The 22,632-nt window shown below is 52.6% G+C and overlaps 1 protein-coding gene across 2 annotated transcripts in view; it reads left to right on the top strand.

The window, feature by feature from the left end:
• The window catches only part of PRDM15 (PR/SET domain 15), a 58,872-nt gene that overhangs the window by 8,394 nt on the left and 27,846 nt on the right, over window positions 1-22,632 (top strand). For both annotated transcript variants that reach the window (XM_032630891.1, XM_032630892.1), the window contains exons 2-10: window positions 6,247-6,292; window positions 6,820-6,913; window positions 8,384-8,537; window positions 10,745-10,997; window positions 17,424-17,525; window positions 18,800-19,024; window positions 20,507-20,627; window positions 22,025-22,200; window positions 22,307-22,401. In XM_032630891.1, coding sequence (XP_032486782.1) covers window positions 6,256-6,292; window positions 6,820-6,913; window positions 8,384-8,537; window positions 10,745-10,997; window positions 17,424-17,525; window positions 18,800-19,024; window positions 20,507-20,627; window positions 22,025-22,200; window positions 22,307-22,401 — 1,257 coding nt within the window. In that variant the 5' untranslated portion in view covers window positions 6,247-6,255. The remainder of the gene's footprint in view (window positions 1-6,246; window positions 6,293-6,819; window positions 6,914-8,383; window positions 8,538-10,744; window positions 10,998-17,423; window positions 17,526-18,799; window positions 19,025-20,506; window positions 20,628-22,024; window positions 22,201-22,306; window positions 22,402-22,632) is intronic.

Genomic DNA, 22,632 nt, shown 5'->3' with positions numbered 1-22,632 from the left:
GGTGGTAGAGGAGGATACCCCAGGGGACGGAGCGCCGCGAGAGAGCAGCTCGGTGCGGTTGGCTGGGAGAGGAGTGGCTGTGGAGGAGAGGAGAGCAATCAGCCACATCCGGTGTGACCCAGAGGTCAAGTGAGGTGAAGAAAAAGATGTTTAGTGGGCTTGGCATGCGTCCAAGGCCACCTCTGGGGGCAGGATGCAGAGTCAGTGGAAGAGGAGGACCTGGGAAGAGTGTGTCGGCACCATTTACAAATAGCTTTAGTACGAACACACAAAACAGTGGACCCGCAGGCAACGGCCGACCGCACGTGTCCATCACCAGCTCAGCTGCTGTCGCCCGGGTCTGACTGCCCCCTCCACCCCGTCCAGGACTCCCCACCGGTAGGACCTCGAGGCAAACCCTGGTCACATCATTGCATTTGTAAATATTTCAGTCTGTGTCTCTACAGGAGAAGGACTCTAAAAGTAACCACAATACTGTTACCCACCTAAAACATTTAACACTGGTTCCTTAACATGGTCAAAATCTGGTCAGATATCCAGTCGGTGTTCAGATATCCAGTGGTCCGATAAAAGTCATATGTGCTTTATCTCCACCAGGATCCAGACCATTCCCACGCATTGTGCTGGAAGTTGCTTTTGAACTCCAGTGATTTGATTTCACTGACTTTGATGAGATCACTGTAGGTTCCCAGGTGGTTATAAGAAAGAACACAGAGAGATCCGTGTATGCTTCATCCAGTTTCCCCCAGTGGTACCATCTTGCACAACTCCAGTACCGGGTGGCAGCAGGGATGGTCACCTTGACGCAGTCCAGATACAGAACGTTCCAGCCCCGCAAGGAGCCCCCTGGTGCCCCCTTATAGCCTCTCCCTCTTTCCTCCCACCCCTCTCCCTCCTTTACCCCCACCAACCAGTGCTCTAGTCCCCTCCTCAATAATTTTGTCATTTCAAGAATGTTACGTGAATGGGGTCATACGGCGCGTAACCTCTGAGGACTGGCGTTTTTCACCCAGCAGCACTCTGGGGATTCAAGGTCGGTTGTGTGTGTCCGTAGTTGCGTGTTTTTAGTTGCTGGTTAGTTTTCCAGGCTGTGGATGGACCACAGATTAGATTGTTTAACCAGTCACCCAGTGAGGGACTCTGGGTTGTTTCCAGTTTAGGCTCTTAGGAATAAAGCTACCCTCAGTAGTCATGTACAGGTTTTTTGTGGATGTCAGTTTTCATTTCTCTGGGATAACCACCCACCAGTGCCATTGCTGGGTCGTAGGCCGTGTTGGTTTTATCAGAAACCGTCAAATGGATTTCTTCTCCCACCAGCGAACACAGATGCCCCGGTCCCCTCATCCCCACTGGCATCCCGCCGTTCTGAAAGGTGTGGAGTGGTGTCCTTGCGGTTTCTGCTTGCGTTTCCATGGCAGCTAATGACATTGGACATCTTTTCACGTGCTTATTTGCCATTCCAGTGTTTTTGTTGATGAAATGTCTATTCATGTCTTTTGCCCATTTTCTAATTGGCTTGTTTGCAATTTTACTATTGGGTTTTGAGAGTTCTTTGCATATTCTGCATATGGTTACGTGGTTTGCAAAAATGTCTCCTGGTCTTTACATTGTCTGTTCATCCTCTTAACAACATCTTCGGTAGAGCAAAAATGTTGAATTTTGGTAAAGTCCCATTTATCGATTTTCCTTTAGTAAACTATGATTTTGGTGACAAGTCTAAAAACTGGCTAGTTCTAGATCTCAAGGATTTTCTCCTGTTTTTCTAAAAAAAATTTACTGTTTTATGTTTTAAGTCTCTGATCCATTATGAATTAATCTTTGTGTGAGATGTGAGGTCACAGTTCTTTTTTTTTTTTTTCTGCCTCTGCATGTCCAGTTGCCCCAGCACCGTTTGTTGAAAAGACCATCCTTCCTCCACTGAGCTGCTTTTCCCCTTTGTCCAAAATCAGTCGAGCATATTTCTGTGAGTCTGTTCTCCATTTCCATTGATCTGTGTGTCTATCCCTCTACCAATACCAAAGTCCTTATTACTGTCCTTTATAATTAAGCTTGAACCAGGTAAACTGATTTCTCTCACTTTAGTCTTCTTTTTCAGAATTGTTTTTAACAGTTGTAATCATGGGGGCTGTCGAGTAAACCTCAGGTGTCACAGAGAGCATCTGCCCCAGATCTCCCCTTGCTCCCCGTTTCCCACCAAGTTACACACAGATACTCCTGGTCTAAGCCTAACTGACCCTCATGACAAATCTCATTTCCTGACATGATTACTGTGGTGCCCCAATGCTTTTTGCAGTAGTAATCATGTAAGTGTTAAAAAGATTGAATGTTAAGCAGCAGTTCTCAGACTTGAGCCGCATCAGGATAACCTGGAGGTTTGCAAATACACAGAGTGCAGGGCCCCAGCCCAGCAGGTCTGGGGAGGGGCCCAAGAATTCACATTTCTGAGAAATTCCCAGGTGCTGCTGGTGCTACTGTTTGATGGTCCAGGGACCACACTGAGAACCACTGATATAAGTAAGTTTCCCCAGGATCGGTGGTTAAAATGGCTGAATATCACACTTTGACTATTTTTCTGTCATTTTCCCTACAACAGTACTATTTACAATCCCTTGGTCTGAGATTTCTTACATGCTGCAGAAGTCTGGAGACTGGACTTCCCTTCTGCAAAGGAGCATTCTGCACACCAGAGGGATTTTGCCAGCACAACACAGACTTCAGGAGGCTCCTTTATAAAAGTTATGTATGACAAACCCACAACCAACATAATACTCGACAGTGAAAAGCTGAAAGACTTCCTGCTAAAATCTGCAACAAGACAAGGGTGCCCACTCTCACCACTTCTGTTCAACGTAGTATTGGAAGTCCTAGCCATAGCACTCAGACAAGAAAAAGAAATAAAAGATATCCATACTGGAAGGGAAGAGGTAAAATTGTCATTATATGCAAATGACATGACACTATGTAGAAGACCCTAAAGGTGCCACACAAAAACTACTAGAACTGATAAACGAATTCATCAAAGTAGCAGGATACAAGATTAACAAACAGAAATCTGTTGCATTTCTTCACACTAACAGTGAAATATTAGAAAGGGAAAGTAAAAAATGAACAATCTCTTTTAAAATCGCATTCCCCCACCCCAAAAAAAGTACGTAGGAATAAACCTGATCAGGGAGGTAGAAGACTTACATGCTGAGAACTATAAAACATTGATAAAGGAAATTAAAAGATTATTTAAAGAAATGGAAAGATATCCCATGCTCTTGGATTAGAAGAATTAATATTGTTAAAATGGCCATACTACCCAAAGCAATCTACAGATTAATTGTCCCTACCAAATTATCTGTGACATTTTTCACAGAACTAGAACAAATAATCCTAAAATTTATATGGAACCATAAAAGATGCAGAATTACCAAAGCAATCCGGAGGAAAAAGAACAAAGCTGGGGGCATAACTCTCAGACTTCAGATAATACCACAAAGCTACAGTAATCAAAACATCATGGTATTGGCACAAAAACAGACATATGGATCAATGGAACAGAATAGAGAGCCCAGAAATAAACCCATACACCTATAGTCGATTAATCTCAACAAAAGAGGCAAGAATATACAATGGAGAAAAGACAGTGTCTTCAGCTGGTGATGTTGGGAAAGTTGGGCAGCCACATGTAAATCAGTGAAGTTAGAACACACCCTCACACCATTCACAAAAATAAACTCAGAATGGCTTAAAGACTTAAATATAAGACATGACACCATAAAACTCCTAGAAGAGAACATAGGCAAAACATTCTCTGACAGAAACCATAGCAGTGTTTTCTTAGTCTCCCAAGGCAGTAGAAATAAAAGCAAAAATAAACAGATGGGACCTAATCAAACTCATACGCTTTTGCACAGCAAAGGAAACCATAAACACAACGAAAAGACAACCTATGAAGTGGGAGAAAATATTTGCAAACGATGCGACTTGATTTCCAAAACACACAAACAGCTCATACAAGTCAGTAACAAAAAAACAAACAAGCCAATCCAAAAATGGGCAGAAGACTTAAATAGACATTTCTCCAAAGACGACATACGGATGGCCAACAGGCACATGAAAAGATGCTCAACATCGCTAATTATTAGAGAAATGCAAATCAAAACTACAATGAGGTACCACCTCACACCAGTCAGAATGGCCATGATTAAAAAGTCTACAAATAACAGATGCTGGAGAGGGTGTGGAGAAAAGGGAACACTTGCACTGTTGGTGGGAATGTAAATTGGTACAGCCACTATGGAGAACAGTATGGAGGTTCCTTAAAAAACTAAAAATAGAGCTACCATATGACCCAGCAATCCCGCCCCTGGACATACATCCAGAGAAAAGTCTAATTTGAAAAGATACATGCACCCCAGTGTCCACAGCAGCACTATTTACAGTAGCCAAGACATGGAAGCCTTGAGAGGCCAGACCAGAGGCAGGCACAGGGGAGGCGGCCACACTGGGCCACGGGGAAGGCCAGAACGGTTCCGTTTGTCCGCACCCTCCGATGCTGCCAGCTTTGTAAGCAGTTTGAGGGCTCCCTTAAGAGCCCACTGTTCTTGTACAACTTCCTTGACCGTGAGCTGGTGTTGGTGGGTAGAGTGGGTTCCTGCTGATGGGCGGACGGCTCTCAAGCTCCTGGGGGCACCTCAGCAGCTCATGAAAGCGGGTTTTCACGTGTTTCCTCTGCCTCTTTGCCCCTCTTCTCCTTTTGCTCCGTGACCAGCCGTTGCCCCTGTTCCAGACTGGCCCCTGACCCCACCTGTGGAGCCCATCAACCAGGAAACACCAAGTTAAACGTGCTGAGGCCACATGAGGCATCTTGTAATGTAAAGGGGTGTCCCCAGGAACAGAAAAAACTGTGCTGTGTTTGGGGAAAAAATATGCCCTGGTTGTTGATCCTTGGCATTTTAGGGGCAAATTGGAAACGCCATCTCTCTGCCTTGTTTCCTTGTAACTAATTCACTCTTCTGTGGTGGACCTTTCAACTAATCATGTATTCAGCAAATCAGTTTTCATTTGGACTTTGCATCTGTCTGCTCTTCATTCTTCGCAAGCTCCCGGGGTGGAAATGGGGCAGAGGGCGTGTGGCATCGGCATTCATGGAGCGGCCGGCCTGTGTACTTCCCCAGAAAGGTACCTAGTGATACACTCGGGCTTGGCTGGGAGTGGGATGCAGGAAGGACGTGTTGAGTTAGCTTAATTGGGGATGGAGGGGTGGGAGGGAAGAGGAACGATCATTGAGTGGCACATACGGGGTGTGTCTCACTTTATGCTCCCCCCAAAACTACATGAGGTGGGCATTTTCATTTCCATTCTATAGATCAGGAATCTGAGGCCCCATCTGAACATGTTCAGATCGCCCACGAATATGCAGGGGGCCTGAGCACAGCTGCCCGCTATGGAGGTGAACCTCAAGGTTGAATGGGAGATAGAAGTGACCGGTTGTGATAAAGGTTTTGTGGAGAGCAGGCGAGCCCTCCTCCATGATGTCAGGAGGCGCTTAGTCCCCCCGAGAGAAATTTGGTGTCACGCACAGGTTGGCAGGTGGAAGAAAATGGAGGTCACGTGTGATGTGATTGCCCCGGAGGAAGTCATAGTCCCATGAGGGAGGAAAAAATAGAAGTGGCAGTGAGAAAACGGGCTTTTTAAAATAGCGGTGTATTCATTTTACAACTGGAAATGGATGGTTGATATGAAAGATGAAAGCCTGAGTTCACGAAAACATCCTAATTCAGAGCCATTCACATCAGTGGCTTATGAAAAAGCATCATTCTCGGTTAGAAAACATTTCAAGGCCCCCACCCGAACCCATGATAAAGGGGACCCTGCTGCCTGTTGCCTTTAAAGCACAAAGTCAGGGACTTCCCTGGCGGTCCAGTGGTTAGGACTCCACGCTTCCACCGCCAGGGGCCCGGGTTCAATCTCTGGTCGGGGAACTAAGATCCCGCAAGCCACGTGGCAGGACCAATAAAATAAAATAAAAAGTTTCTTAAAAAGCACAAAGTCAGTCAGTCCCTACACAGGCTCGAGGGGGCCATTAGCAGGGACTGTCTTTAAAAAACGCCAATGGAAAAGAATCTGAAAAAGAATGTAACTGAATCACTTTGCGGTACAGCAGAAATTAACACAACACTGTAAATCAACTGTACTTCAGTTTTAAAAATGCCTTTGGCCAAAGCTGATCACTAACGCGGCGCTCTGTCCTGACAGGTGGCGGTGATGGCTGAAGATGGGAACGAGGAGATCATGTTCATCTGTAAGTGGCCCGTGGCCCATCCTCACCATGGAAGGCAAAGCCACGTCCACGCTTGGTTTCTATAGTAGAGAAGAGCTCTCTCCTTTAGACGTGGTCTTACTTGTCTTAAGAACCGCGATTTATTACACGAGAAACGTGCTGCTGGGTACCGTTTTAAAAGGAGCATCTGTCTGAGAACTCCCGGCAAAGGGCACTCGGCAGGGGTGGCAGTTGACTCAGATAAGTAACCCCAGGTTTTCGAAAGAGGCTCACAACATGTTAGATTTATGATAAACAGGTTAAGTTGGTGAATTTTCATTTACGCTCGTTCCCTGGGGACACCCCTGTCCTCCGTCCCCATAGAGGTGGCTTGGCCTACTTTGCAGCATGTCGTGGAGCAGGGTTTCCTCCTGGGGGCGCACATCCTGCCTTGCGCTCTTTTTGCATTCGTGGGGAGCACTGTCGCTTACCCCCAGGCCTCGCGATGCTCTGTGGGCGTCTCCCTCCCCACTCAGCGCCCCCTCTGACGCTGGGATGTTTGTTTGCAGGGTGTGAAGACTGCAGCCAGTACCACGACTCTGAATGTCCCGAGCTGGGCCCAGTGGTCATGGTCAAAGACTCCTTTGTGTTAAGCAGGGCAAGGTAAGTGACCATCTTGAGCTGCTTTTATCGTCCTGCCTGTCAAACAGGGTTTTCGGCATGTCACCTGCTGCAAGAGCCTGGTGGCCTGGGTGTCTACGAAAAGGGGGGCGGGAACAGCAAAAGAAGAAGTGGGAGAGACTTCCGTGAGAAGGGCTGTCCTCACGTTTGAGGCCGTCCGAAATCTCCGTCCCACCGTGAGCTGAGTCTCCTGCCGCCACGATGAGCCGAGGCTTGTTGCAGACACTTCAGGGTCAATGTCTTTTTATCTAGTTCCTGGTTCAGCTGATGGGCTGGGTTGGTTTATGCGCTGACCACCATGGCCGAGCTTGTTCAGTCTCCCCTGTGGTCCGAGCCCAGGCCTGCCGTCTAACAGGCGCCCACTGTGGGCAAGGGGCGGGGATGCGGGCAGCCAGGCAAAGGTGTGGCAGCTTCTGGACGAGCACCTAGATCTGGTGAGGGGGCTCCGTGGCTCTGCCAGTGCACGTTTCCCTGGGGGGGAGGGGCACAGCCCCACCTACCACGTAGTAGCTGTTTGAACCCGGACGAGACGTGCTCCTGTCTGCACCTCAGTTGCCTCATCTGTGAAGTGGAGAGAATAACTACCCCTTGGAGAGTTGCTGTGACCTGATTTAGGGCCCGGCATGTAGTGGCACCAAAATTGTCATCTAATCAACGCAGTTCCTAGAAGCCGCCCAGCTGGTTTTCCCAGCCTCTTTATTTCCTTGTCTTACTGTTACTTCCCTGCACAAAGCAGAGATTACTAATTTCGCCTGAAGTACAGATCTGATGAGCTCTCTTCCAAAACCTTCAGTGGTTGCCTGTCGCCCACAAAGTTCCCGTGGGAGCCATCAGTCCCTCTATGATAGGTTCCTTGTCTCAGCCCCGCTGCTCGCTCCTGGGAGGGGTGTGTGCTCCAGGCGCCCTGGGGGTCCGCCCCACTCCCGACGTGGGCCAGGCTGGCCCTGGCCTTCACGCAGGGCCCCAGCCCACATGCCTTCCCCCTGGCAGGCGTGCCCCATCCTTGATATTCTGAGTTGACTTAGAAAGGCCACATCCTCGATGAAACCAGCCCAGTGCAGCCTGGCTGGAAATGCTTTTCTGGTCTTTGGAATGCGGGGGCACTTCTTGTCTTCCCCGTGGTACTTTACACGTGGCGCCTCTTCGTGGTCTCTCTGTGGTCCTCCTCTCTCTGTTGGCCGATTGAAGCCCACACTTAGGGTGTGTGTGTGTGTGTGTGTGTGTGTGTGTGCGCGTGCGTGTGCCTGTGTACGCACACACACACGCATCGGCTCTGTCTCCTGGGCGGGGATTTTAAACACATCCTTGAGTCAACGCCCCTCTATCGCCCACTCTGGGGGCCAGTGAGAGCGACCTTTTCCGTCTCCCTAACACTGTTGCCCCCTGGTGTGGGTGGCACCTCGGTCAGTGGATGCCCGGGGCCGAGAGTCTCTTGCTTTGTTCTATTTCTAGGTCGTCCCTTCCCTCCAACCTGGAGATCAGACGCCTGGAAGATGGAGCTGAGGGGGTGTTTGCTGTGACCCAACTCGTCAAGCGCACACAGTTTGGCCCATTTGAGTCAAGGAGAGTCGCCAAATGGGAGAAGGAGTCTGCGTTTCCATTGAAGGTAAAAGCTGGGGCCAGTGGGGGAGGCAGAACCCCTGCTTTGTGACCTTCCTCGTGCAGATGGGGCAATGCCCGCTGAGCTCCGGTGATTCATAAATGTCTTAGAAACAGCTTTTATCGTTCTGCTGAATTTCCAAGACGATGTTCAGATTTTTTTTTAGTTTGTTTTTATATCACAAGAGCATCAGAGTTAAGTTAGTATTTTGCAGGACATTAAAGAGAGTCTGTTTAAAACATCTGCAAGAGTAGACCCCCAGCGCAGGCTTTAGGAGGGGGGGGCTTTCTGTGGATTTTTGCAGGAGTGCGTTAGTGTTTTTGCAGGGGTGCTTTAGTATTTTCACACCGGTGCAGAGCGTAGGATACTTTGCAAGGCTCTTTCGAAAGGAAGGTGTCTTGTCGAGGCCTTGATGAGAGGCCAGTGCAAAATTTGGCAGCTCTGAAAAGCACATCAGGCTGGAAAATGGCAGCTTTTATATGACACTGAGAAAAACAAAATGGAAGGAAATCGGTGGGAGGGCTTGGATCACTTAAAGTGAGACCCACGGAGGCGCCGTGAGGCGAGGGACGTGGGTGTCAGTCACAGCTCTGTCCCCGCACCCAGTACGCCCCCAGCCTCAGCCAGCCTTCAAAGACACCTGTAAATAAACAGAGAGGAACAGGTGCTGGTCGGGCAATGGTTACCCCGAGAGGTGAGCTCTCCTGGAGACCCTTAGCAGAGACCCACGTGTTTCAGGACAGAGGTGATCTAGGTGACAGCGGAGTTCTGCCAGTCCTTGGAGAACTGAGTTTACAGGGCAGATTTCAGCACAGCAGAGCGGAGGGAAAGGCACTTGATTTGTTTCCAAAGAAAGGAAAGAAAGAGACGTTATTTTACGTGAAGGAGTGAGCTAAAGAGGCCTGGGGCTGATGCACGTAATCGCTATGGGCCCGAGGTCGGCCAAGGCCCCTTTGAAAAAGTCCTTTGTGCCTGTTATGGTTTCTTTCAGCGACTCAGATTCTGAAGGTCTGTGTCTCGTATTGAGTTGTTTCCAGCACAGGCTCAGCGTTGGTTATCTGGGTGCTGGGGGCAGCTTTATGCCCGTGGAGGGAGGGCGAGGGAGCAGTTCCCGCACCGGCTCAGGGTCACTAGGCACCTGGTGGACCCCTCTGCCCCCTCCTCTTGCTTCCGAGGGCTCCATCCTCAGAGGGGGCCTCTAGCTCTTAGCAGTGGGGAGCCCCTACAGGGAAAGCCCAGGAGAGGGGGGAGATTTCTTCCTACAACGAGGAAGCAATGATTGCATCAGAAAATGGCGGACAGGAACCCCCTATTCCATGTGGTTACTTTGAACTTCAAAATTTTCAAGCTTCTCCCCCTGGGCCCTGCTTGCATTTAATCCATAAAGCAGTGGTGCTGCTTCGCAGATGAGGGCACAGCTTATAAAGATTGAGGAACTTTGCTAAAGTCACTGACCATACTTGCAACAGAGCCGGGAAAAGAACTTGGGTGTCCTGATGCCCAGATGGGCCGTGAGTAGAACTCAGCTGTCCTGATGACACCTGGGCCAGGTATAGAGTTCAGGTGTCCCGATGACGTCTGGAACTGGAGTAGAGCTCAGGTGTCCTGATTCCCACCTGGGCCATGCCTAGACTTGAGGTGTCCTGATGACACACCTGGGCCGGGAGTAGAACCCAAGAAGCACCTTCATGCCCACTTGAAAACTGATTAGAACTTGAGTGTCCAGGTTCTACACCTGGACCACAAGTAGACCTCAGATGTCCTAGTTCCCAGCTGGGCCACGCATAGAGCTCAGGTCTCCTGATAACTCCTGGCCTAGGAGCAGAACTCAGGTTTCCCCGTGCAGCAGAATGCATGCGTCCGGGTGCCCACCTGGGCCACAGGTGGAAATTAGGCGTCCCAGTTCCCACCTGAGCCACGCGGAGAACTAGGGTCTCCCGGTGACACCTGACCTTTTGCTGTGTCTCCTGCTTCCCTTCTGCTTGTGATCAGCCTGACCTGTTCAGGGGTCTACCTCTGCCCTCCCACCACTGTAAATGCCTAAATAGGTCTGTATGGAGCACGGTTTGGCCTCTGATGTGGTGCCATCCGGGCTGGTCACTCAGCAGCCCCCCTTCTCTCTCTCACACACACACACACACACACGCTGACACGCACACCGGTGGATAACCAGCCCCCGCCCCGGCCCCTCGGCGGGCCGCGCTCACCCCCAGGTGTTCCAGAAGGACGGGCACCCCGTGTGCTTCGACACCTCCAACGAGGATGACTGCAACTGGATGATGCTGGTACGGCCGGCCGCGGAGCCCGGGCACCAGAACCTGACGGCCTTCCAGCACGGCAGCGACGTGTACTTCACCACCTCGCGCGACATCCCCCCGGGCACCGAGCTGCGCGTGTGGTACGCGGCCTTCTACGCCAAGAGGATGGACAAGCCCATGCTGAGGCAGGCCTGCCCTGGGCTCCACGGTACGTGGGGGCCCCTGTCCCCAGCGCGCCTGCCGTCCTGCCGCCCCGCGGGGACCCACGGCCCCTTGGCCGCACGCAGCAGCCCGGTGTTAGTGAGAAGAGTCGGGCCGGGCAGGCCCGCGGGCGTGGGGAGCACTGAGGGCTCGGTCCTGACACCACGTGGTGGGTCTGTAGGTCTGCTGGTTGAATATCTGGGCCGAGAAACCGTTAGAAGAGCTTGCCCCAAGCCAGGCGCTTGCTGGCGGGCAGCTCTGCCCCCAGCTCTGCGGCTTCACACGCGTCACTCACCCACCTGGTCCCTGGGGGTCAGGTTGTGGCCCCTGGGTTTGGGCAGAGGGAACGGAGCACGGAGAGGTTAAGGAAGCTTCCCTGAATCACAGTGCGAAGAGTGACGGAATCAGGGTTTGAACCCGGATTCTGGCTACAGTGCCGGTGCTGGCTGCCTTCCAGCAGCCTCTTCCCGGAGGTCGGGGTGTGTGTGTGCACGCGCGTGTGTATACGCACGTGTGTGCCTGTGTAGCATGTGTCGTCAGAGAACGGCCTAGTGGAGTCACGTGCGATTCACCCACATCCTTTTGGAAAAGCAAATCAGAATGCGTGTCCTGCTGACCTGGGGTCGGGGGTATCACCTCGTGAAGGGGGCCGATGAATTTAAATCTTTTCTACCCACGCTGTGGGTCCTCGGGGTGTTCATCCTCACCACCTGACCTTGAGGGACCACGTGAAGTGGCTCACACGTGGCACCACGACCTGGGAGAGCAGGGCTTTCATACGGCTCCACCTGGTCCTGCCCGGGGCAGACATGCTTGTTGCTGCCACGAAGATTACTTCCTGCGGCAGGGAGAAGCTGACACTGACTTTCCTTCCGACCCCCGAACAACAGGGTTCTGACAAGGAGATGATCCCTCTTATGAGCACCGTGGGCTACAGACAGCTCCGTACAGGCTTGGGAGGTTCTGGTCTGTCCCACGTGTGCATCGTGGCGGAAGTTTGGGAGCTGCTTCCGGTGGGCTCACGTGGCAGTGTGAGAGAGGGAGGGAGGTATCCGTGAGGCATCCCAGGCAAAGCACCACAACCGGGGCTAAAACAAAAGGAATGTGTTGTCTCACAGTCTGGAAGCCTGGAGTCCAAGATGCGGATTTCCCAGCTCTGGTGTTGCCGACAACCCTTGGCGATCCTGGATAGTAGCTGCAGCACCCCGTCCCTGCCTAGGTCTCTCCCTGTGTCTCTGGGTTCTCTCCTTATGAGGACACCAGTCACTGGATTTAGGACCACCCTCAACCAGTCTGACCCATCTTATCTTGGTTACCTCTGCAAAGACCCTACCCAAAGGTTCCAGGCGGACGTGAATTTCCGGGACCCCTCTTCAGTCACTGCAGGCTGGCTGGGTGATGGTGGCCCGTGGAGCCTCTGGGGCATGCTCCGGGAGTGACGGATGGCTGCACGCGGGGTCTGGTGGCAGGAGAGGGTTTGCATCTTCACAGGGATATTTGCAGAGGGAGACTGGGCTTGATGGCCCTTTCTTTATTTTGATAGTAAAGGGGGCAGAAAGAATTTGGAGAGACCCTGGGTTTTTCACCAGGCTGCTCTAGCCCCTAGGATTTGCTAAAACCGGGTACCTGGCCCTGCCCCTGGCCCTGCCCCTGGGAGGCACCTGCAGTGGCACTCCACGGGGTCAGGAGTCATTTTCAAGCACCGAGGTGAGGCCGCCTCCCTGGGTGCTGTCCAGGGTCACCAGGATCTTCCTGACCTGGCTTTCTCGTGTCGTGGATTCCTTACCCCGTGCGTGTCCCGGGACCGGCCCAGACTGCACGTCAGGGTTTGGCTTGTAGAGTCTGACCTTGTCAGTTGTGTCCTGGAGGTGGCATGCATGCCCCTCATGGCTCTCAAGGTCAAAGTCAACACAGAGGTCACCTCCCCTTATCAGAGTTCCAGTTGTTGTTGGCTTTTTGCCTCCGGAGGGCTCTTGAATCTGGGGCTGCGTTGGAGAGCATAGATCTTCATGAAATGAGCCCAGGACCGTGTTGTCCAATACCTGCCTCCGGATTCCGTTCTAACCGTTCTCAAGCAGGACGCTAGGGTAGCTGTGGCCCCTCCTCTGGGCTTCTGAGAATGTAGGGCGGTGCTGTTCATAACCAGGCAAGCAGCGTGGCCACCCTAAACTAGCTTCTGGATTGGGGAAATAAATAAGCAACTTAGGTACTCTAAAAGTTTGGAAATAGCCTTTATGATTTCTTTCACTTTCTGCTTGGGGACAAATGGCAAGCACACATTTCTTGGCAATGTGATGAAAGTTCCTGACTACTGTTAACTAGTTGGTTAGTTGGGTTCCTTGTTTCTTTTCTTCCTGGGAGAGCCCTCTGCTCAGTGACCACTTGGCCCCGGCAGTGCTGCTGGCGCCGGTACCACTGCTGCACCTAGGAACGTGGCAGCCGCCCTAGGACCCCCGCGTTGTCTCCTACCACCCTGGCCTCCTGCCCAGCCCCTTCCCCAAGCCCCTCTCCCCTCCCCTGACGTCCCCTCCTGGCACAGAGAGGCTTCTGGGACCCTGCTCCAGCCCCACCCATCCGGGTGCCCAGGGCCCAGGGCGGTCTCAGGTGTGTGTTTTGAACACCTCACCCATCGGAAGCCGTGCGTTGGGAGTACTGGGTTACTGAGTGCCCACTTCTCAGTACCGGGAGCAGATGAGACCTGTGAAGAGAGGCCTGGAAACCCGTGGAAAGCTGGTTTTCTGCATGATTCGGATTATCCAGATCTGACAGGTAGGGAGATGGCTTCACCTCTGCCCCTCCTGAGATGAGGCCGTTCCCCATCCCGCCTCTGGTCTGGACGCACCCGTGAGGTCACACGGGGCCTTTGTGGCCAGCGCTGCACCCTTAGCCCGATGGGGGTGGGTCAGAGCAAGGTGAAGGGGCCTTAGGAACCACCAGTTTGTTTCAGAAGGGTCCTGAGGGGGCCCGTGGGCAAGGAGCAGTCTGCCTCTACATTACTTATCAACTTTCTAGGTGAGCATCGGAACTGCTAAGACTCATTCGTTCTCTCTTTTGAATTTGCTTCAGACATCTTTGTCATAGATGTCTGCCATAGCGATCGGCCCGTTTGTAGACTGGCAGAGCAGACTTTTAAATATCGAGGAAAGTGGGTCTCCTTCTACCTGGCACGCTCCTTTCAAAAATTAATCTGTTTGTTTTTTTTTTTCTGGTAGTGGATTTACTTTTCTAATCACATGTTCTCCTTGAGCTCACATTAAGGCTGGTTTTTCTTTACACACACCTGGGCCCGTTGGCAGATGAAGGAGGAGGACCAGAAGCCCAGTGGTCTCAGCGGGCGGGTGCGTGGGGTTCAGGGTCGGCTGTCAGCATCAGAGTTTCAAAATCACCTTTCTAGTGAAAAAAATGAAATAGAAGTACATTTCATAACATTTGGGGAACTTTGAAATCACATATAACATCACCATCTTAACGACTCTTAGCGTTTTTGATTAACATTTTCTAATAGTTTTAAAAAACCAGCGCTGTGGGCGTGTAGTTAACATACAATAAAATAGCGATTTTAGGTGGACAGTTCAGAGTTCGGACAAATGTCTGCAGTTGTGTGAGCTCCACCACAATCAAGATGTAGAACATTCTCAGCACCCCAGACGGTTCCCTTGTACAGCTCTGTACTCCATCCCCTGGCGGCCAGCATCTACCCTCCGTCCCTGTAGTTCTGCCGTTTCTTTTCCGTCGTGTAAAAAGCCGTGCACTTCTGCGTGGTTGAGGTCCTGCTGTACATGCTGATGTACCACGTGATTGATCTTCATTACACGTTTTGCCGACCGTCCTGCTGTGGGCCTTCTCCCTGTCTCTCCACTGCCAGCTACTGTTTCATTTTGCGTAGACACTTCTTTTTTGTTGGGCGTGTGAGTGGTTGGGATGAAGAATTGCCTTCTGGTTGCTGGCTAATTTTTTCTTAAGTCTCTTTTTTTTGCGGTATGTGGGCTTCTCACTGTTGTGGCCTCTCCCGTTGCGGAGCACAGGCTCCGGACGCGCAGGCTCAGAGGCCGTGGCTCACGGGCCCAGCCGCTCCGCGGCATGTGGGATCTTCCCGGACCGGGGCACGAACCCGTGTCCCCTGCATCGGCAGGCGGACGCTCAACCACTGCGCCACCAGGGAAGCCCAAGTCTTATCTTTTAAAGATAATTTTTGGAAAATAGAGTCCTGCCCTCGGTGGGAGGACAGCAGTCATGACTGGTTCTTCTAGTTAGTCCCGTTGACCTAGCGTTCAGGACACCAGGCTGAAGAGATGGGTTTCCTGCCGAAGGTCAGGTCACAGGTCAGGCCTATGTGAATTCCATTCCTGGGCAGGGCCTTGTGGAGGAGAGATAGCAGCTCACTCAGATGAAAAGAAACTGCCTTTATTCCCGAGTACCCACTGCCAGCTACCCCCTGCTCAGCCTCCTTCTCTGAAACTCTCCTGTGCAAGAGTGCTTTGCCCTCTTTAGAACCGTGTGTGTTTGGGAAGGTGAGTGAGATGCAGGGATTTGGCCCTGATCTCCTCCTGATCCTCTTCTGTGGATTCCCAGAGATGGGCGCAGAGGAGAGCGGAGGCTGGGCCGCAGGGCACACCCCACAACGGCGCCCAGCTTCTGGGATGTGCACTCTCCACTCTTTCTGCTCTGGCTTTGGTATAACCAAAAATTTCATACAGCAGTTACATTTCTCTCTTCTTGTTATCTCACGGAGACTCAGAAAATGCCTGCAAACGGTTGTAGCAGTGGTCTCTGTCTGTTTCTTCCATCCTTTGCAACCTTATCGCTGTGTTTTTTTTTTGGGGGGGGTACACGGGCCTCTCACTGCTGTGGCCTCTCCCGCTGCGGAGCACAGGCTCCGGACGCGCAGGCTCAGCGGCCATGGCTCACGGGCCCAGCCGCTCCGTGGCATGTGGGATCCTCCCGGACCGGGGCACGAACCCGCGTCCCCTGCATCGGCAGACGGACTCTCAACCACTGTGCCACCAGGGAAGCCCTTATCGCTGTTTTTTGACACAGACAGAGGTGTGCTTTTTCCTGGTTCTGAACGCGTGTGCAGTCACTCTTCTGGACGGTTTTGCTTTGCGAGTGGCCCCGGAGGGTTGCGATGGGTCGTGCGTGTCAACACAAGCTGCACAGAGACGGGAGTGGAGGTGGTGGTGAGGGCTGGTGGCCCCCGTCCAGCCCTGACAGGCTGCCACGTGGGGTTTAGCGAATCAGCTTCCTGGGCCAGGACATCACGAACATACGTTCACTTAGAATGTCCCTGTTACCAAGTCAGCTCGCACTGCTGAGCGCACAAGCCGCCCGTAAATCGAGAGACCAGCTGGGGCAAGAAATAGCGACTTTATTGGAAAGCCAGCAGACCGAGGAGGTGGTGGACTCGTGTCACAAAGAACCAGCTGACTTAGCATTCAGGCTGCTTTCAGACTAAAAGGGGAGAGAGTAAAATCACGCATCTCCTGGTTCCGGTCAGGGGATGTTAATTTCCTCCTTCCTGCAGCCGTTCACAGGTGAGCCTGGTCAGGCTGTTTCCTGTGAGCCAAACAACCTTTACCTGGGAGGCAGGGTTCCCAGTGAGGGGCCACTAGGTATAATTTAAGCTTATAGGCAACATCCCTGTAGTGATTAACTTGTAACAGAATACAAATGTTCTTCTCCATTTCACCCCCAACTTTGAGATCTCACAAGAGCATCGGTAGTTTTTTTTTGAAAAGGACCCTGAGCAACCAGGGTCTCTCTCTGTGTTCCATGGACCCTGGTCATCTCCCCCCGCCCCCAGACTCCCACGGGGGTGCCGGGAGGGCTAGGGGCACTGCCTCCGCAGTAAGCACCTACCCCCGGCAGCTGTTTCAACCTAAATTCAATAAAAGTGAAAGTCCAGTTCCTCAGGGGCACTCGGCGCACGTGGCTGCCCCCCTGGCCGGCAGTTACAGAACATTTCTGTCACTGCAGAAAGCTCTGCTGGCCAGCGCTGGGCAGGAGCCATGGCCACACCAGGGCGCGTGGCCTGGCTGTTTGGGGTTCCGCCCTTTCTTGTCACATGAGCCAGTGAGAGGTTGGGGAATTCGATGTGGGCCGTAGCATGCATTTTTTCTTTTCTTGAGGTTGTATGGGGGGGATGGTGTCTGGTCCCACCGGACTGGCTTCTGGGAGGAGGCCACGTTTCCGTGACTGGTTCCAGTGCTCTGTGCCCGGCTTCCTCACCTGTGAAATGGGGACATTCACAGGCACGAACGAGTCCGTGTAGGTAAAACGCCGAGAACGGCGCCTGGAGCATTGGAGCTGCTCCCAGGCGGTGACTGTTGTTACCGCTGTCATTGTCACCTCCTACGAGGGCAGGTGTGCCCTGCACTGGGCTGGGCTGCACAGAGAGAGCAGCTGCTGGACCACCTCCCCCTCTTGTCTTTTGAAGCTGCAGGCACCCCAGAGAGCAGCACGCCAGTGGAGGCGGAACCCAGCCGGTGGGTGTGCAAGGTGTGTTCGGCCGCCTTCCTTGAGCTGCATCTGCTGAACGGTAAGGGGCAGGTGCCTGCTCAGCCAGACGCCGGCGAGTCCCGCGCTGCGCTCACCCTGACGTGCTCTGTCACTTCCACGCCATCCCTCTGGGATGGTGGCAGGACACACGGGAGTTCCCTGGCTTTGCGGGAGCAGCTCAGCTCCCAGCCTGTGTCTTCCTGGCCTCCTCCCGGGATCTGTGCTTTGGCTTGGAGTTCTCTGCGTGTCTGGCAGCGAGGGATCTTGTTGGCTTTCTCTGAATCTCAGCAGAGCGTTAGTTTGGTGTGGGGGGCAGTCTCTCCTTTTGTAGCCTTGCCAGGCATTTGCAGCCGGGTGGCCTCATCGTTAGCTTGTTCTGCTACGTGGCCAAACTTCCAAACCCTTCCCGTGACATGCAGCATGGAACGTTGTTTGCTTTAAAACTTTCCTTCCCTCATCCCTCACCCCTCTCCTTCCCTGGCCCCTCGAGGGCACTTGCGCTGCACAGTGGCCCTGAGCGTGGAACAAGTGGGGAGACAGCCGCCACTTCACACCGAGGCCTGTGTGAGCCAGTCGAGGTTGTCGATGGGAAGAATCGCTCCCTGGCCGAGTGTGCAGGCGGGCGCCAGTGGTCACTTGAGGACGCTGGCCCCCACCTGTCTCGTGGGTCACTCCTCTGTCCTCTTGCTGGTGCCCCGCCCTCCAGACAGCCTGGGCCCAGCTCACCTTCTTTCAGGAAGCATGGCCATCTCTGTCTGTTTCCTGTGTGTGGCCCAGTTATCTTTCCTTGGGAGGTCTTTGAGGTTTCTTCCATTGAAAATAAAGGTTTTTGGCCTTCGTGCAGTGTTTTGAGAGACAATTTTGTTCATTATGAATTGAATGTTTATCACTATTCCTCTTCAAAGGCTACGTTTTAAAATAACTGTATTATATATTCGTCGCAGAAAAATTAGAAAGCTTAAATGAGCTTTGAGAAGAATATGAAAGTGGCCTGTGAGGTCACCGTAGAGAGACCCACGTTACCTTCTTGCTGTGTTCTTCCACAGTTTCTCTTTGCTCATATGCGCGTACCCATGCTTTTAGTTTTTACAAAACTGTACGTGATTTTACAAAACTGCCCGGCTTCTATCGCCTGACTGACTTTTTAAAATGGTGGTTGTGTTTGGTGCCGTGGAAATGCTGTCATTTTCAAAGCAGAAGAAATAACGTTTATTTGCCTCTGCAGAGGGCACCCTGTTAGCAAATAAAATTGAAAACAAAATGGAGGTTGGGAGTGGACGCCCTGCCTTACGCCTTTGCTCCCCTGTCCTGCAGAGCACCTGTTGGGCCATTTGGAACAATCCAAGAGCGTCCCCCCAGCCGGCCAGCAGGATTCGGCCGCAGAGAAGGAAGCAGACGTGCCCCGGGGGGGGCCTCCCGCAATTCCCAAGAGTGTCAGTGCCACCAAAGAGCAGAAGAAAAAGCCTCGAAGGGGGAGAAAACCCAAAGCATCGAAACCAGAGCAGCCTCTAGTTATCGTGGAAGGCGAGGAGCCCGCAGGTGAGGGGGAGGGGCCCGCAGGTGAGGCTGATCCCGGTCCTGGGGTAGCAGTGAAGGGAATGGGGAGGGACCTGAGGCCGTGTTGCCTCCATGCCGAGTAGCAAAACTCGGCACAGAGCCCTTCTCTTTCGCTGAAGCAGCTCTTCGCGCACGGCGACTCGCAGTGCAGTTGGCAGCTGTGCCGGCTGTGACCTTTGACAAGCGCGTCCACCTGGGTAGCCGGATATCAGGACAGAGAGCATGTCCGTTCCCCCGAGCCGCTTCCCGGCTTGTCTCCGCGTGGACTGGCGTTCCCGTCCCGGGCACTGTCTCTGTGCCCGGCATCTCCCGCACGGCGTGTAGGGGAGGCTCGTCCACGGTCGGGTCCCCGCTGCCTCTTCTCCTTTGCTGCCGAGCCGTGTTGGTCCGTCATGCGGTTGCCCCACCGTCTGCTCCCGTGTCCCCTGTGGACGGTCGTGCAGCTGGCTTCCAGGCTGTGGCTAAAGCCGTTCTCTGACTGTACAGTAGCCTCAGTTGAGCTTGGAGGGACCTTGGGCCCTCATTCTCGGGCGTGGGATTCCCAAAACGCCATGTCCCCTCAGCCCTCACGTGGCCTCTGCCAGGAGTGCCTGGTGCCAGAGGATTCCTGGCGGGTCTCGCACGTAAGGACCAGACATGACGCTCAGACACTAGTGAGTCCCCTCACTACCTTCCTCACTGATCGCTGGGCAGTTTTTCTTTTCGCCATCTGCCGTAGCCCAGGATTTCTTTTGCGAGAGTGAGAAGCAATTTTTATCCTTTCTTGGAATTAAAGAGAATTCAGAGGAGCAGCCGTCACATAATGTTCTCAGGAGAACTGGTTTAAACTTCCCCTGGACAGTTTCCCTACTTCTCTATAAACAAGTAGAGGCGAAGGAGGTGAAAAGCTTATTAAATGATTATTTCACTAATTCTAAGTTGCATTAGGAAGACGTCATAGTAGGTGAAGTGGCTAAATCTTTTCATGTAACCTTCCCAGATTTCACTTGTCCAGAGGTTCAGGCCTGGGTCCCTATCACTGTGGTTATTTGATATTTGACTCTTGTACAAAATGATGATCTGCTTTTGAACATACTCAAGATGGCTTGTGTGATTACAAAAATTAATATCTCCAAATCTCTGTCAGGACAGGATTAGCTAGGTTATAAGGTCCCAGTGTACGTCAAAGTGTTTCAGTTTTAGGTGGTACGAAAGGGACTGAGATAGTGTCATGACTTAACCACAGATTATAACTCCAGTTTTGAGTTAAGAATAATATTTTGCTTTTCTAAATCTGCAGGTAAATGTGTGGACTCTAAACTATCGCTAGTTTTTTTTTTTTTTTTTTTTCCCCCCGTGTCAATCTTGTGATCTGTGTCTGCAACGTTGGCCTGGCTGTGGCCTCTCGGGCCTGTCATCTTGGTTCGGTTGCGTTCCATCCCTGGCCCTGGTGATGACACGGCTTGTCCTGTCCCCTCCACACAGAGCAAGTGGCAGAGATCATGAGCGAGGTCGAGCCTGTGGCTGCGTCGCCGGATGAACGGATCATGGAGCTGGTTCTGGGGAAGCTGGCCGCCACCCCCAGCGACGCGAGCTCAGTGCCAAAGTATGTCCCAGAGCAGCGCGTGGGCCCGGCTTCACAGGCAAAGGCGCCGTGGCGGCTAATCCATTCCAGAGGGATAGGCCGGATGAGAGGGGATGGTTTACTTCTTGTAGGAAACGTATGTGCTTGGGAAGCAGCGGGAACTCTGGAGCCCAGGGGGTTAATAGTGCATCCACTGTGAAATAGCTTAAAATTTTAAAAACGATTTTTTACTGTAGTAAAATACACACAGTACACAATTTACCATCTTAATCGTTTTTAAGTGTGCGATTCGGTGGTTTTAAATACGTTCGCCTTGCAGTGCAGCCCTCCACCCATCTCTGGAACTTTTTCATCTTCCCCAAACTGAAACTCCATACTTACGAAAAACACTGACTCCCTATCAGCCCCTCCCCAGCCCCTGGCACCCACCACTCTGCCTCCTGTCTCTGTGAAGAGCTCAGAGGAGGTACCTGTGTCTCCAGGGGCGTCATATAAGTGTTCTCACACGGTGTTTGTCTTTTTGTGATTGGCGTATTTCTCTTAACGTAATGCCCTCGAGGTCCGTCTGTGTTGTAGCAGGTGTCGGAACGTCCTCCCATTTTAAGGCAGAATAATTCCATCGTGTGGGATGGACCACATTTTGTTTATTCATCCATCAAGGACACTTGTGTTGCTTCTGCCTCGGCTGCTGTGAACAAATGCTGCTATGATAGGACAGGTTGTATTTAAATTTCTGTAAATTTAACACCTTGCTCTGTGTGTTTCCACTTTTTATGATCGAGGAAAATGTTTGTATTTAAGTTATTATTCTTAGGCAGTTTTTTGCCCTGGAGTTGAATACGCTGGTGGCAGTATTTTTTTCCAGCCCTTTTCCCACGGGGCCAAAATGCGCCTGGTCCTGTAGGGTTCGGGAAGCTGTGGAAAAACTGAAAACAGAGCAGAGCAATGTCAGAAATGGTGAACCTGACCTACTTATTTATACTCCATCTTATTGCCCAGAGGGTTTCGGTAACTTACCGAAATGTCAGAAACACATTTCATAGGGAGAAGAAGTTTGAAAAATCAGGTTCAGGGAAAATATGGAACAGGGTAGAGGCAAGTGAAAAAAAAGAGAACAGTTATGGTTACTCCGGTCGGCACACAAACAGCTCCAGGCTTCCCGGTGGCCGGAGTTAATGCCCAGGGAGCCGAGTGGCCGGTACAGGAAAAGCTAACTGGTGCCCCTGTACGTTCAGCGTGTCTGTCCCTTCCAGGTGCCCCAAAGCTGCAGGGGTGCGCCTGAGCACGGCCCCCCACTCTCGTGTCCGGCTAGGAGGATTTGCCAGGGCCTCTCTCCAAGGTGACTGTGACCTTGAACTCTCTTCTCCGACCACCCTGTCTCCCACCGGTCTCACCGGCTGGCGTGTCTAACCCGGCAGGTTCCCGCACCAGCAGAGCGGCAGCGTCACCCTCAAGAGGAGCCTGATTCTCTCGAGCCGCCACGGCATCCGGCGGAAGCTGGCGCGGCAGCTGGGGGAGCGGGCCTACCGGTGTAGCATCTGCAGCAAGGCCTTCCAGAACAGCAGCAACCTCAGCAGGCACGTGCGCTCCCACGGTGAGTCCCCGCGACGCCGGCGCCGGGCGGCGCGTGCCGGGCGGGCGTGTGCTCTCGGGGCACCTGGAGCAGTGGCGCGCGCGGCTTGTCCCTGCTCGTCCCTTAGGCGACAAGCTGTTTAAATGCGAGGAGTGTACCAAGCTGTTCAGCCGCAAGGAGAGCCTGAAGCAGCACGTCTCTTACAAGCACAGCAGGAACGAGGTGGGTGAAGGACCGCCGCTGTCTAGTGACGGAGGAGAGCAGACCGTTGGCGTTGATGAAGGAGTCACGGGGCGGGGGCAGCGGGAGCCGGAGCGGCCCAGGTGGGTCCGGGCCTGGCTGGGCGCCGCCAGGGTTCGGGCCGAGCGAGAGGCCCGCGTGGGCAGCGAGCTCACCCGGACGCGGGGCTCCCTTTCAGGGCAGGGGCACGGCCAGACAGGGTTCACGCCCTAC

Source organism: Phocoena sinus, chromosome 4, assembly GCF_008692025.1.
Source record: "Phocoena sinus isolate mPhoSin1 chromosome 4, mPhoSin1.pri, whole genome shotgun sequence".
Classification (NCBI taxonomy): domain Eukaryota; kingdom Metazoa; phylum Chordata; class Mammalia; order Artiodactyla; family Phocoenidae; genus Phocoena; species Phocoena sinus.
The sequence above is the reverse complement of the archived record's forward strand: the minus strand, read 5'-3'. Positions and strand labels throughout refer to the sequence as shown.